This window comes from Calonectris borealis, chromosome 4, assembly GCF_964195595.1.
Source record: "Calonectris borealis chromosome 4, bCalBor7.hap1.2, whole genome shotgun sequence".
Taxonomy (NCBI): Eukaryota; Metazoa; Chordata; class Aves; order Procellariiformes; family Procellariidae; genus Calonectris; species Calonectris borealis.
The window spans coordinates 7,457,246-7,472,528 of record NC_134315.1 but is presented as its reverse complement, the minus strand read 5'-3'; the positions used below and the strand labels follow the sequence as shown (position 1 = coordinate 7,472,528).

General features: G+C 45.5%; 1 protein-coding gene across 1 annotated transcript in view; it reads right to left on the bottom strand.

Moving 5' to 3' along the window:
• Window positions 1–1,070: 1,070 nt before the first annotated feature.
• The window catches only part of FGFRL1 (fibroblast growth factor receptor like 1), a 176,220-nt gene continuing 162,007 nt past the window's right edge, over window positions 1,071–15,283 (bottom strand). Inside the window, exons 4-6 of the mRNA XM_075148479.1 lie at window positions 10,183–10,467; window positions 5,843–6,196; window positions 1,071–2,900 (exon numbers count right to left, since the gene is read on the bottom strand). Of these exons, the coding sequence (XP_075004580.1) occupies window positions 2,491–2,900; window positions 5,843–6,196; window positions 10,183–10,467 (1,049 nt within the window). The 3' untranslated portion in view covers window positions 1,071–2,490. The remainder of the gene's footprint in view (window positions 2,901–5,842; window positions 6,197–10,182; window positions 10,468–15,283) is intronic.

Here is a 15,283-nt window from a genome sequence, read left to right as displayed (position 1 = left end):
TGGTAAACTCCAGCTGAGTAGATAGGTCTCCCTCTTCTACTTCTTCCTCCTCCTCTTCCTGCTCCTGCTCCTGCTCCTCCTCCTCCCCTTCCCCAGAGTTATCGGTTGGCTCCAGCCAGCACCGGCAGAGTGGGCAGGGATGGAACCACTGATCCAGCCAGCTAAGGCAAAAAAAAGAGACTTTTTGGAGCGGCATATATTGGTGAAGGAAAACAGGAGCTTACGTGCTTCGCTGAATCAAGGCCCCATCTCACAGCGCTACGGCTGAGCAAACAGGGAACTGTTTGGTTTGCTGGTGACTCAAACAAGCCAGCAGAAAAATCACTGCAGGTCAACCCAGAGTAAATACCTTCAGAAAAGTTCAGAGAAAAGCAAAGCTTAAAGCACTGTTTTGTTTCAGGTTAAATGAAGTGTTTCACTTTTAAATGGAGCAGCTGGTTTGCCGAAGATCTCTTTCACGGAACAGGCTTGAGCAGAAAGTAATTTCAAACTCAAAAATTGGCATGTTTCACATTTTCAGGGTTTTTTTCCCAGCAAACTTTAAGTGAAACTCAAGTGAACAGCAAACAGTTGCAGCATTGCTGAACCTGCCTTCTCTAAAGAAAATTTTGGCCGCTAAAGGGTTGGGTGCCTCTCCTTGGCATGCAGCAGAATGAAGGGGTGAGCCCTCCTGGAGGGGAGCAGCTCCCCGCGTGCTCTTCTTACTGATTTACAAAATTTTCTTTTAAAAAGAAAACCCACTGCGGGTTTGTGCTTCAAAAACAAATGCAAGCTCCTTCCCCCCCAAAAAATGCATACTGAAAGAGATTTCCTTGCGAGCAGAGGTCTTTGCTACTGAAGATGACAAGGGGTCCATGAGAAGTGATCTGGCCCCTGCAGACCCTCACAGCCAGAATATAAACAGTGGAAGAGGCCAGTTTCTGATGGAAAGGATGGCACCAGCGGTACCTGAGATGACGTTAGGAGATTACATGTGGCTAATGTAAAAAGGCATAGAGATAGATGACCTCTAGGTTAGGAGAAGTACAGTTGGTCACAAGCTACATTGAGTGTATTCCGAGCACGGCATCTATAGAACCTGAAAAAAAAAATCTTTATTTTCTTTGATCAAAAATACGTATAGAAATGCCTGTTTTGAGGAAAATATCATACATTTTTTTTCTTGTTTAACAAAATAAATTAAATATACATGACTTCTGTTTAAACTCTATATAGAATTACAAAGGTTTTATATTTGCAATTGGATTCATTTCCAGTCCATATAGGTATTTAATATGGTCCTTATTTATTTTCTCTTCTTTCTGTTTTTACTGTTGTTTGAACTGCAATGAAGTTGTATCATTTCCAAAATGTTATCTGAGGGGAGGGGACAACCACACACAACCTAGGTGAATATTTCTCAAATGCATTTTTTCCTACAAGATTATTATTTCATTTTCTTTGTTTCTTACTCTTTTTTCCTAATGTTTTCATGTATTTCGCATTGATGTAGAAAATCCAGTAGCTTGTCACCGTGAGCCATCAGAGAAGGACAGCGTGTTTTGCTTTCTTCACCATCAGCAGTTCAATTATTATTATTATTAATTATTATTATTTCTTAAATATAAATATAAAGGTGTTCTGTACAATGTTCCTCTTTCCTTCTTTCTTTTTTCCTGGCAGTGGCACTGAGTCCTAGGACCGGGGAGTGGAGCACTTGTGGTTTGATCTGCAGAACCCCCCATGGGAAACATGATGCCTTCAACTTGCAGAAATCGAACCAACCAGCTTGGTTAGCGTTTCAGATCAAATGACCGCGATTGAGAAGCATTTGGCATTTCACGTTGTGAATAGACATTAGTTTTTCCAGACCCTGTTGTGTTATATTTTCCCCTGGAAGAGGTGAATTGGTTAGGTCTCCTGGTGCTTTGGCACTAAATCTCAGGTACTTTAGAGCTTAAGTCACGCAGAGCAGGTCTGGGGGCTTCCCACCAATGCAAGTGATGCGCAGCAGGCACAGGAACAGCAGTGCCCCTCCAGAAACCACCACAGTCACCTCTTGCTCTTCTTGCTCCTTTTAGCAACACAAGGAAGAAGGTGGTGGTTCACGTCCCCGTGTCCTGTCTCACTTGTCGCCACCTTGATTAAAAAATCCGGGAAGGCTCCGCTGTTGGGGATGGCTGCCTCTCTGCTGAGATTTGGAGTTCCTTCATTATTCCTCGGCTACATCCTGATTGCAATAATTAAAAAAAAAAATCTCTTTTCTCTCTCTGTCTTTCTCTATTATATATATATTTATATAGATAGATATAGATATATACACATATATATATACACACATACACACACGCATATACAATTATATATATATGTATATATATATTTAAAATTATATATATAATCTTTTCTGTCTGCTTTGCCTATCGCTGGCAGTGCGAGCTGACTTGGAGCAGTCTCTTCTGAGGTACCACGAGGAAAAGCCCAAACGAGCTACTGTACACGGCCGCCCTCTTAGCACTGGTACTGAATGTGCTGGTGCTGATGGACTTTGCCTTCCACGTGCGAGTGGGTGTGGGTGTGGATGTCCGTGTAAATCTTTGGGTACATTTTGGATGCCATGGCCGGGGCAAGTGCAGGCCCTTGCGACAGTAAATGCTGCTGCTGGGCGACATATTCCTCATAGTTTATGGAGGAGATGCAGTCTTTGTCGGGGACCTGGGAGACGCAGATTCTGTCCCGGGGCTGCGGCCGGTGCACGGGGGCAGCAGCTGGTGGGGAGCAGGGTTTCTTCTTGGTCTGGCAAAGCCACAAGAGGATCGTTCCGAAGATGAAGACTGCTCCGGCGGGGATGCCGATGATCACGGGCCAGGGAAGGCTGCTGGCTGAGGAGGGGGGCACAGGTGCACTCGGAGGCTTGGGATCTGGACATCACGGCAGAAGAGAGACAGAAAGAGTTAATTAAATGCAGGCAAAGTGAATTCAAAACAGATGTCACACTTGGGCTGGCTTTTGTACAGGCTGTCTGGCAACCCTGCCAGACTAAGTAACAAGGGAGAAATCAAGCCAGCACATGATGTTTGGTAACTGCTTTGCTTTTCAGTGCTCCTGGAAGGACAAGCAACTCATTTTCTCTGGTTTAGGGGTCGGGAGGGGAGTCTTTGGGGGATTTTTTAACTTTCTTATCCAAGCTTTAATGGATGCACTAGAGCCAGCCAGAGAGAGTTTCTTAACACTCTCACTCTGCGACGGGCTGGGCTTCGCTGCCCGGATTGGAGGACACAACATGGGACGTGTTGGTAATACCTCCATGTCAGAGGCCCAGGAGGCACGATAGGGTTGTGCAGAGCAACGGCACGTTGCCCACTTGCCTCTGCCAGGTGTAGCTGTGTCTGCGTGGGCTTTAGACACTATGTAGTATCCCTTTCTGGCAATGCTGAAGCTACTCAGCAATGGTCTGCCATGGCAGGCAGCACAATTGTGGTGTTTTGGAGGGGTTGTCTTGAATTTCTTGTGTGGCTGGGAGGAAGACTGAAGGATGTGAAGATGTCCCCTTCTTGGCGCCCAAGCCGTGGAGAACTGAAAGTTCACACGGCATTAAAGTGTGTGTCCAATTCCCTATGCCAAATAGGCTCTACCTTGACCAGTCTCTTTGGAGCTGCCATTGGCTTTCCCAAGGGCAGCGAATTCAGTTATCGGAAGAGAGAAGATGCTTCAGACAGCATCGTTCACACCTACCTCCCCCTTCCCCTCTCTGCTGTTGGCAGCCTGTACATCCCTGGGTAGCCACTGCGGTTTCTCAGCCTGATCTCTTGATTTATGGACCCAAAAGGAGTCCTGGGGTAGGATCCTAGCTATCAAAATCCCCATCTAGATGGGTACTACCTGGGATTTCCAAAGCCCTGAAAAATACCTAGGCACAGAATTCAGCTTGCAGGGAGACGCTCAAGAAACTTTGAAAACCGCAGGCTACCCAAATGGCCCAATATCTTAAATTCAAACATATATCACTTAACTTTCAAGCCAAACTTCTTCAAGACACTAATGTCTTTTTCTCTCCTTGACAAATATTTCTATGGCTAGTTTGAAATATTAAATATATACCCTGTGGTCTCTTTGAAGTCAGAAGGACCTATACTGTTGACCTCAATAGACAAAACTTTGATTCATCAACACTGGAAATTACGGAATAATTTAGGTTGGAAGGGGAGTCTGGAGGTCATCTGGTCCAGCCCCCTGCTCAAAGCAAGACATGATCAGGGAACTGACCCATCAGCTGACCACAAAAACAATAGTCTTCATGTTGGTTGGCAGAAATCCTCTGCTGGGCTGAAACGAAAGTGTTTTGATATTCATCTACGCTGTTCTTCAGAGCTGTCTATGTCAAATCTGGTAGATTTACAAGCAAAATGGTGTTTTTCTAACTTGTGGCCTTGCAACCCACATCTTTGCCTCTGAGGACAAGCTGGGTTCTCCTCCTCCATCATTGCCAATAACAACAGGACTGCAGGCTCTGGTTCTGGTATGAGGCCTCATTATAGTCCCATTTAAATCAATGGAAAGTCTCCCACTGATTTTGGTGGGAGCTGGATCAGACTCTCATAGTTCAAAAACTCCCAGAGGCTCTGAGTTATATCCCACCCATGCAGCCTTTTCCTGGGGATTGACAGGCTTTCTAGCTGGAGTTTAGTCCTAAATTTAAGTGATGCAGAAGAAGACGCCAAGAGCATTCTCTTACTTGGCAACCGGCTGTCAGTGTCCAAATTCAAGCTAGTGACTCTCGATGGCTGCCGAGATGCAGAGCTTTAGCAATCAGTGAGCAGAAGAAGCCAAGCTGCCTTAGTTACAGGAGTCATGAACATTTTCCCCACTACCTACAAAGAAGAGCAGTCCTAACAGCCTGGGAGAGTTAATGATCTCTGTCTCTCGCTGGTGTCTTGACTGGAGACACCCCATTAGACCTGAGAGCCAAAATGTTTTGATACTGGCTCCAGCTCCTGCACTCTCTTAGCTGTGTTGGCCTTGCGGTGGCGAGGAGAAGAAAAAGCAGTAAGATTGACTTTTGTCATAAAACTGGAGGATCTGAAGCTAGATTCACATGGTAAGATGAGGCAGAAAGAAATGCCCTTTTCAATAAAAAATATTTATCAGGCCAGAACCGCACAGTCAGGAGGCAAAGGAGTAAATGATAAAGCGAGGATGGTGTGCCTGAAACACGCTCGATACAGCCTCAGTTGGACGTGGCCACCGGCTCTGAGGCCTGGGGAGAGAAGGAAGCAGCTGCGAGTTTGGTACAAGGGTCCCCAGGGAATCATTGGGTAAGAATTTAACTAATCAATCATTCTCTCTTTCACACTTGTTCTTTTCCTTTCCTTGTGACTGGGACAGTTTTTATTCTTCTCTCATTTTATGGGCCTGTATCATTGTTTCCTTTTACCAGTAAAAGCAATATAAATAAGAGCAAGAGAAAGAAGAAATGTAAGGGAATGGGGTTGCAAACTGTGCTGCTATTCAGTTCTCCTCCCACCTCCCACATCCTATTGCTGAAGTGATGTAGCGCCTGCAACTGCAGTATCATTTCCCAGCTCCTCTCATACAGGAGCAGATCATTCATTTTATTTCACCTTGCTGCAATCATTATTCCCCATGAAGGGAGAAAAGCAATCATCATCAAGAGGAATTCAGCAGGAGCTGATTTAAATCAGGGCTGATTTAGTCCCTCACTCATTCTTAGCAGAACTGGGCCAGCCTAAATCAGCACAGCATCACAGAGGGCCGTGGAGCCCGACAGACGTCAGCAGTTGTGTTAATAAATACCACGATGCAGACTATTGGTTCAGATGGGGGAAAAAAAGGCATAACTCACCTGGCAGGACTGTGAGAAAAGCGCTGCGAAAGCTGTAGCCCATGGTGTTTGCCCCTAGGCAAATGTACATCCCTGCATCCTCTTCCCTGGCTCGAGTAATCATCAATTTGTTCAGATAGGAACCATCGGGACGGGACCAGACCTCCCCCGTGGGCAGCACAACGAACTTCTGTCCCCCAACGTCGATGGTTGAGTTGTACTTGCTCTCTGTGCCGTACTCCACCCTTTTCAGCCACTGGATGACGGGTTTGACATCGCTGCGGACTTTGCACTGGAAGGATGTGGTCCCACCATAATCTACCGTCGTGTTGACGGGGTGCGTCCCTGTCAGGATGGGCTTGGACCTCGTCCTCTCTGCACAAAAACACAGGGAGCTCCATGGAAAAAGGTGTTTGCCAATCTCATTAACTTGTGATTGCAAAAACATAGGAAAAAGGCGTAGGAGGGATGCAAAATAATTGTCTAGTCCAACTCCCTGCCCCAAGGCAGGCTGAGATTTCTGCAAACCTCTCCTGATATAAATTTGCCCAGCCTCTGCCAAAGCCTCTAATGGTAGATGCTCTCCAGTCTCTCCATTGTCTGAGGCTTAGCAAGTCTTTTCTCATGCTCAGCCTGAACCTTCCTGTTTCTAACACAGAAGTTACTTACTCTGTCTGCATCAGACCTGGAGAGAAGTTTGCTCTCCCTCTTAGCCCTTATCTTTTGGAAGATTTTCTTCAGCCTTCTCTTCTTGTCACTGAACAATCCTCCTAATTGCTAAGAAAACAGGGTCCTAAGAATCTCCTGTAGAAGGTTTTGCTGTCTTTGCTGTGTTTCTGCTTTCTCAGGTCACTCATGAAGCATTTCTATCTGGGTACCCCGTTTGCGGTGGTATTACTCGGCACCACACAAGTCAGACCTGACCTTTCTGCTCCTTGGCAAGTATTGTAAGTCCAGTCTGGACTGCTGAATTTCCCCATTCCCTTGCTGTATGCTGCAGCTATGAGATGACAACAGGGGCCATCCTTCCTTGTACTCCCACTTATCCCATGTCTCAGGGACCATATCCCAAAATAATGGGATCTTAATGACGTACCTTGACCTACAGGGTCAGAGGCTGCAGTGATCTTTCTTGAGTCTTGACCAGAGGAAGATAAATGGCCTGATACTAGCCAAAAAGGCCAAAACCCATTTAAGGATTAAATTTGGGCAATAGTACAGGTCTGAACACAAATGAAGTGGATTAAATGTTCACTCGATATTGACCCTGATGATGTCCTATCAATGCTTATAAATATCTGAAGGGAGGGTGTAAAGAAGATGAAGCCAGGCTTTTTTCAGTGGTGCCCAGTGACAGGACCAGAGGCAACGGGCACAAACTGAAACACAGGAGGGTCCCTCTCAACATCAGGAAACACTTTTCTAGTGTGAGGGTGACCGAGCACTGGCACAGGTTGCCCAGAGAGATTGTGGCATTTCCATCCTTGGTGATATTCAAAAGCTGCCTGGACATGGTTCTGGGCAACCAGATCTAGGTGACCTTGCTTGCGCAGGGGGGGTTGGACCAGATGACTTCCAGAGGTCCCTTCCAACCTCAGCCATTCTGTGATTCTGTGATGCTGTGTCTCTTACCACCATGTCTGGTAGGGTGCAATTTACAGGTGAAGATGACAGAATCTTACGTATTCTTAGACATAACCTCAGTTTTTTACTGGATTATTTACAAGTACGTATCTATTGAGAGTCCACAACAGAACCACTGTGGCTACCCCCAGTTTGGGGACAGTGAGGGGTGGGGTAAGACATGTTCCTTCTCCTTTGGTCTTCCCAAATGTTCCCTAAGGACAGACAAAATCGGATGGGCAAAGGCCCCTTCCTTCATGGACTAATGGCAGGCTGTGGATATTGTCTCATCTTTTGTCTGGGAGTCCTTCAGGAGATATCTGTCACCTCTGGTGCTGGGCCTGGGAGCTGCCCATGGGGACCAAACTCTACTGGAAGCCATCCCATGCCATGTCATCCACTGCTGGAGGAGCTGAGACCACAGGCATTACCGGTGAGGAAGATGTTCACTTCATCCTCACATCCCTGCTTTTAATATTTCTTTCTTCAGTCTAATCATCCCCATACTCACTATGGAGCAAATTTTTGTGGAGGAAGAGCTCAGAAGGCTTTTGCTTTTCTAGCCAATAACAAAATCTTTCCTTTCCCACAGAATTTTTTGCTTCAAGTTTCAGATGATGAAGAAAACAAAATGGTAGGAAAAGAAATCAAACACAAGAGGTTCACGAGACCATCCTTTCCAGCGTGATCGTAAGCCTTAGGCTGTGTCAACACCATGTAAAGTCAAAGGAAAAATATATCCTTCATTCTGAGGAATGTTTGGATTTTTTTTAGTGCTAGCATCAGAGAAATCAGTCACAGTTTCCAGACAAGGAGGTACTGCAAGCCTCTATCCTAGGCACAGAGAGAAATTATGGTATCACAGTAGGTGGTAACTGCTGGCAATCATCAACTGCTTTTGACGGCAAACACTGTTGGATTGAGCATGTAACAAAACAGCTCCCACCAGCACTGGCTTTGGGGTGAGAGGAAGGAACAATGGACCCTCTTTCAAAAACTCAGGATACTTTCAATAATGAGGGCTCTAAAGATGTGCTTGGGAAACAAAAATACCACAGTGGTCTCTATAGGTTTTGCCTTGGGACTAGGAGTAGGAATCACAGCTGGGGAGACTGAGACTTAGATAAGCAGGACTTAGGAGTGGAGGCTCGGGGAGGGGGGGAAAAGGAGGAAATTGAATAAAACCTGTAATGCTCCACAGAATGATGTTAAAAATAGAAAGATGTCTGAAAACTGCTTAATGCCCTTATCTCCTTGACTCTGGTTCCAGCTTTGGTTACTGTTTTCACTCCTAGCCAGCAAAAGCTAATGAAAACAAAGGTTACATACATCTTTAAGTTGATAAAAACCAAGATAAACAGGGACACAGAAAGGGGTTTGTTCCTGGTGCTGTCTGGTTTTGATGAAGTGAAAATGCCACAGCTGCCATTAGGATGGGGCTTGATTCATTTCCCTGTCTCTGCTCCTGGTTTTAGTGTAAACACATGTTTTTACTGTCTCTACACAGCTGTATCTTTATCAATCCCAGATGTCCAGCAGGTTTGTGCCTTTGGAGCCCAACAGATCTCCCCACATGTGCTTTTAATTCCTGTGATTCTAGAGAAAGGACTTATCAGAGAACAGATCTTTACCTTTAAGAACAATCTTTCACACTGGGATAAACTTTCTCATGCTAAAATGTATGCACAGACAGACAAACAACATGCTTTCCATGTGGCTGGAAATAGCCCTCCATGCCCCTGCTCCTCATTAATGAAGGCTATTCAATCTTCCCTCCACTCAGCTCATCTTCTCCACTTTCTTGAGTTGGCTGCTCTGTAATCATTTCCATGACAACTTATGATGATGTCATAGAGAAAGCACAATGATTTAAGAATAAAAGATCTTCTCTGGTAGATTTAGGTAGGATTTGAGTATCATTATCTTCAGTAATAATAGGGGAAACAGGAGATGAAAGACCAAGAATCAGAACAGCTAGATAATAAGAAGAGCAATTTACTCTACCCCACCACAATGCGGGGTAATCCCCCACAGCTCATCTTCTAAGGGTTGAATCTTTAAAGCTATGTAGGCAACTAAAGATACAGACAGGACCCTAGTGGGATGATTTTTTTTTTTTTTTAAAGTATCTCATTTGTACCCACCTGAACCTTCAGATGGCCAAATGTTTTTTTTTAAATCTAGCCCTCAAGCCTTGTCTGGCTAATCACTGTAGTCATAAGATTTCTGCTAATTCCCTTGGGAGACTTCTCTAATGAAGTGGGCCTCCTATTACAACTATCTAGACTAAATTTTCAATTGATTGGTTTCACCCTATTACCACTCTGATAGAATAATCTGGGCCATCCTAAATATTTCCACCCCTCCTCTATGGTACATGAAAGGGCTTTCTCAGTTAGTTTTCAGTCTGTCCCTAAATTGACTCTGTTGGTAATGTAAGATTGAACTGGGCAATGGTGAACTTTTACCATGCAGGTGCCCTCAGGGATGACTGTTTCCCAAGTATCTCTCCTCGTTTCAGCTACTAAATTGTACTGTTGCTACTCTGTCTTGCCCAGGTGTTAGGTTTATTCTAGAGTTTCAGTAATGTTTTCTCTGTCTCTGTTGATGTTTTTAACACTTCTCCATTCCTGTGTCCAGCTATTGGCACTGCACGCTTGTTATCACGCTCTCTTTAGTCAGCCAGCCCCCTTCTCAAAGCTCCTTCCCTGCGTTTCCATCCCCGAGGCTGCACTTACGGATTACTTCAACTTTGTACGTTGCATTGATTTCTCCAACTTTGTTGAAGACTCGGCAGGTGTATTTCCCACTATCCTCTGGCTTCAGATTCTTCAGGTTCAGCGTCCACTTCTTCTTCTTGTTCTCCCCAATCTCTTGGGGTGTGAGGGGCTTATTGTCCTTCAGCCAGGTGATGTCAGGCCGTGGGTTCCCGCTGGCCACGCACTTCAGGCGGATGGAGCTGCCGACAGGACGGGCGATCACTCTCCGTCTCATCTTGGCAGGCTGTGTGAACCTGGGCCGAGCTGCAAAAGGCATGAAAAATGGACTGTGGTGAGCAAAGGGCATGCAAAGAAGGGTACTGCTGTTAGGTGTTATGGCCAAATTTGCTTGAGAGGCACCCGGCAGCTCCATACATACCAGTGTATCACTCACTCTCATATCAGCTCAAACTGATTTCCTTAGAAAGGAAACATCATCCAGCCTGATGCATTTGAATGTCTAATGGACTGCTATGGCCACCGCATTAGCCTTCTGCATAGCACAACCCTGGAATTTCTCAGTGTCCGTAAGGCAACCATCTCACAAAATAATACCAAAATCACACTATTGTAGCTGAAGGCAAAATGCGGCCTCATAATCACATTACAATTGTTACCATATTCCATGCCGCAAATGCAAGCCCTTAGCCAAGACCAAAGTGAAAACCTCAGATTCCTGTCAGGCTGACCATTTTCTCAATCTTTTGCTGGTCACCTGAAGCTTCATTTTCTGAAGATGTTTTGCTCCTTAGTTCTCACTGGCTTTAATGGGACTTAAGAAGAGTCAACATCTTTTCAATACGTAGGAAAGTCTTAGAAGTGTGCCAGACTTTTGTACATTGATCTGAATTTACATGAATGCAATTCATTCAACATTTATTTATGAAGCATTCATGCTGAAAGGCCCAAAGAAGCAAACAAACAAATGCAAAGACCCCCCAAAAAAGCCTTGTTATTAGAAGATACCCCATGCCAGTCCATCCCAAAAATGGAGAAGCTGAAGCAATAGCTGCTGGTGGACAGAATCATGGGTTAAGATAGTCACCTTGTCTTAGCAAGGAAATCACCAATATTTCTAATCGCAGTGACAAGAACACTAGAGAAATGCAAGGTCCCCATCTGGCAAAATCTGAAACTTATACCCTCAACTGCATCTAATTTTAATGCAGATTATGTCAGCATTCCAGAGGGAATGGCACCCTTTACACCCTAGTAGCTTTACTGACATTGCAGAGAGTTTTCCTGTAAAGTCATTAGTTGGTCTAACTAATCAATAAAAAGAAAAAGATCTTTGCAAAAACTTTTAAGACAGTTGAAGCAATAGAACATGATCTGTTGCAAGGCAAAAGCTTGTCTAATAGTACCCTGTAATGAAGAATTCAAAAGAAGTTACAGATTTCTCACAGTTACTTTAATTATGCAATGCCAGTCTCCTGCTGAGATTAACACCACTTCTGACTCCCACTTGGCACTCTCCCCCTACATCCAAAATACTCCTGCCAAATTAACCTGTCTTCTTTTTTTTATTTTGGCAAAGCCAGTTTCTCCTCCGAGTCCATTCAGCATTTCCACAACAGGTTTCTCCCCCTGCTTTTGAACCCTATTTCTTGCTTACCATGATCTTACTCTTCAGCCCCAATGGGCAGTCACCCTGCATTTATGCACTCCCCTGGTAAATCCTTCCGGATCCTTTTCTTGGGAAATAAGAGAAAGAGGTAATGAGCGGCTTGCTCTGTGACACACCGGGTTGAATTATGCCCATCAGCCACTGGCCTTCACCAACGGCAACTGGAAAGCCACAACCTCAGTAGCATGTAACACACCAAAGCAAGCTGAGAACATTGTGCTTCGTGTATCAGAGAAGTTAGCTACAGGACGGCTCAGGGCTGAGGGCCAGAAGCTCTGGGATGTGCATTATAGCGGAGCTTTGCTGGCTGGAGGAGGCTGGTCTGCAGCTTCCTCTCTCCAAGCACCGGGGAACGGCAGCCATTGCCCTCCGAAGTCTGTGAACGTATCCCTTAGTCCTCACCCCCCTGCAGCCTTGCCCAACATCCCTCCCTCTCAGAAGAAGACACCCTTTGGCATACCCCTCTCTTCAAAGTCCTTTTCTGTAGGGGAAACCATCTGCCTCCGCAGCCTTCCCTTGCCCCCCTTGGCTGTCATTTTGGGTCCCAGCCCTTTCGTGTTATTTCAAACTCTTGCTCAGAAATGCTTTACTCTCCATACAGAGGCTTTCATGTGTAATCTAATGAACTGGAGCAACTCCGGCACTGAAAGTCCTTGCCGTGACAGCTGAGCAGCAAGTGTGACATACTAACCCACTCCACAGGTTGTGGTGCGTAAATTGCTGGGTATTCCCTTGGTGGTCTGCTGCAAGAGGAGGCCCCCTCCCAGCAAAAACAATCACCCTTCCAGCGAGACAATTAACCCTGTCAGAGCTGCACCTTGTGAGCAATGACATGTAGAAGTTTAAGGCTGAACTGAGGGAGACGTGCAGATAAGGGCTGTCATTGGGGAAATGGAGTGAATGTCTGCAAGGTCCATGGAGAGGTTAAGAACCAGCCGTGAAACCAGTTATCCTCTAATACGGCAGTAATTTACTCCGAGCCCAGGAACTGCAGGTCCAGGTAGGGGTAGATCCTCGCCGGATGGGATTCCTGAGCTGGGACTAACATATCAAAGAGCAGGTGGGAGACAGGACAGTCACACTGCCCATGCAGAGTGAAGAGTCAAGCGAGTGACTCGAAGCTCTCACCTTCCCTTACCTCTTCCCTGCTTCCACAGCAATATTTCAGAAGGACTTGGTGGTGTCCCTGCTCAGTAAGGGCATTGCAAGACAGAAACTCTCTTTCCTCCCAAAAAAGCAGGCCTAAAACATTTCTGGTTTTCCTCCCACTGTGACTCCCATGAATCTGTCTGGAGTTTTGCATTCACTCCTCGTACGTTGTTGCCCAGATACATACCAAAGTACAGGTAAAGCTAAACTTCTTTGGCTCTTTCTGTCTTTCTTTCTTCTTCTGTTTAAAGAAGGTTAAGTGATTATGTGGTCTCAAAAGCTACTCCAGGCTGTGTGCAATATGCTGAAACCAGATCCCATTTACACAGTCCTGAATGTTTCCTTGACAAAAGCCTGAATTGGACAAGTTTAGAAAAGCCAGTTAACAAAAAAGGAGAAAAAGAGAGAGACACACATAAGAAAGAAAAAGAGACCCAGCAAGCACAAAAGAGAAAGGGGGAGAAGCAGCAGTGTGAGAGAGAGGCAGAAAAAGTCTCTTTTGAGTTGGTGCTAGTAAATGTCTGTCCCCAAATCTGTACCATTTACAGAAGTTTTGCTTGTTGGAGTGCCAGCGAAGGCCATTACAAAGTGCCTCTGTGTTATTTATACTTCACATGCTTGTTCTCCTCCACATCACTTGGCATTTGCTTCATAAACATGAACCGCACATTTGTACAGTATAAATTATGCCACACACAAGAGCAAGGGAAAACACAAGTGGATGGGGACAAAGAGACAGTGTTGTATACGGGTTCCTTGCTGAAATGCTGTTTACCATGAAGATTTATTTAAGCTAATGAAAATTAAATGAAACAGAAGGCTGTCGGCACAAAGACATGGGAAAGAATTCAGCGGTCTCCTCTCCCTGTGGGACACCTCAAGGTGCATGGATCAGTCCCAGAGGCTCCTGTCAGACGTTACTCATACAAAGTGAGGTGGTTAGCTAACACACGTAGTCTGCTGCGATCCATGACAGTTATCTCCACATAGTGATGGTCAGTACCGCCTCAAGCTTTCATGATACAACTAAATATCGAAATACTTTCAAGACTTTTGGATAAGAGCTCAGTCAGTTGTGGGAAGATGTGGATGGGGTATCTATCTTTCCCCACATCAGGTCCCTGCTCTTGATGGGGGCAGAATCTCTCTCCAGCAATACCACTCCATGATGGTAGCTGGAAAGCAAAGTGGAGCTTTCTCCTCTCCCACTTCTCTAGGGACCAGGACTCTGCAAACACAAACTGCTACCCATTATCCTCCAGAAACCTGCAGTCACACACTGACCCTCCCTGCAGACCAGCTCATACCAGCACTTTGCTGGTCAACGCTGCTGGATGGAAAGGGCTTGGGGGTGTGTGTGGCCTGCCGCAGCCATTTTTCTGCTTGGAGAGATGAGACAGGAGGGAAGGAAAGGGGAAAAAGCAGAGGTGCAGGAACACTCTGCAGCACAAAGAAGGACTGGGCCAGGGCAGCACAGAGTAAGACACAATCTGATATGAGATTGTTAATGCCTAATAATTTTAGTAGTGCTTACATCTTTTTTCATAATATTATTGTTGTATTGATCCATCATCCACCAACTCTATAGCAGCGCATCTGCCATGGCATTCAATGTCTGCTCTCATCTCCACCAGGGTAATGAAGAGTGGAGAGATGGCAGCTTTTCTTGCTAGCTGCTGAACCCCTCCTGAAGGGCTCCTGACCTGTAGTTTATCTAAGCCACCCTTCCTCTAGTTCTAAAATGTTGTCATTTCCAGAATGAGTGGAGGTTACCTTCCTCTCCCAGCTCAAACCCAGTCTCGGATGAATCTGTAATTCAAAGCTATTATAGCACTGCCTCCTCCAGGTGTGGACTGGACTACAGCGCAGCACACCACATCCCTTGTTTGCCAGCTCCTGAAGAAAACTGGCTTCAGCTCGAGTGGTGAAAGCTTGACAGGTTGCATCCCTACCATTGCTGTGAGGTTACTCCCTGGCCGTGAATGTGATACAAAGCCATCTCTGTATTATAAAATTAAAAGGAGGGATGTATACTGCAAGAGCAAAATGGAAATGCTCTGCTTCATCCCTCGAGGTCATAAACTCACATCGCACTCCTGTCAGTAATGGCCAAAAGCTGTTTGGCATCAGCCTGACAACTTATTGTCCTTCAAGGAGTGCTTGGACCAAACTTTGGACCTGCAAGTCTTGCGATGATTCAGAACCTGTTCCAAGTGAGATTTAGCAGTTCCCCAAAGCTCTGCAACAGCATCGAAGTCCTATGCTTGAACAGTCCCGGGCTTAGAGAAGTTCATGCAGGTGTCT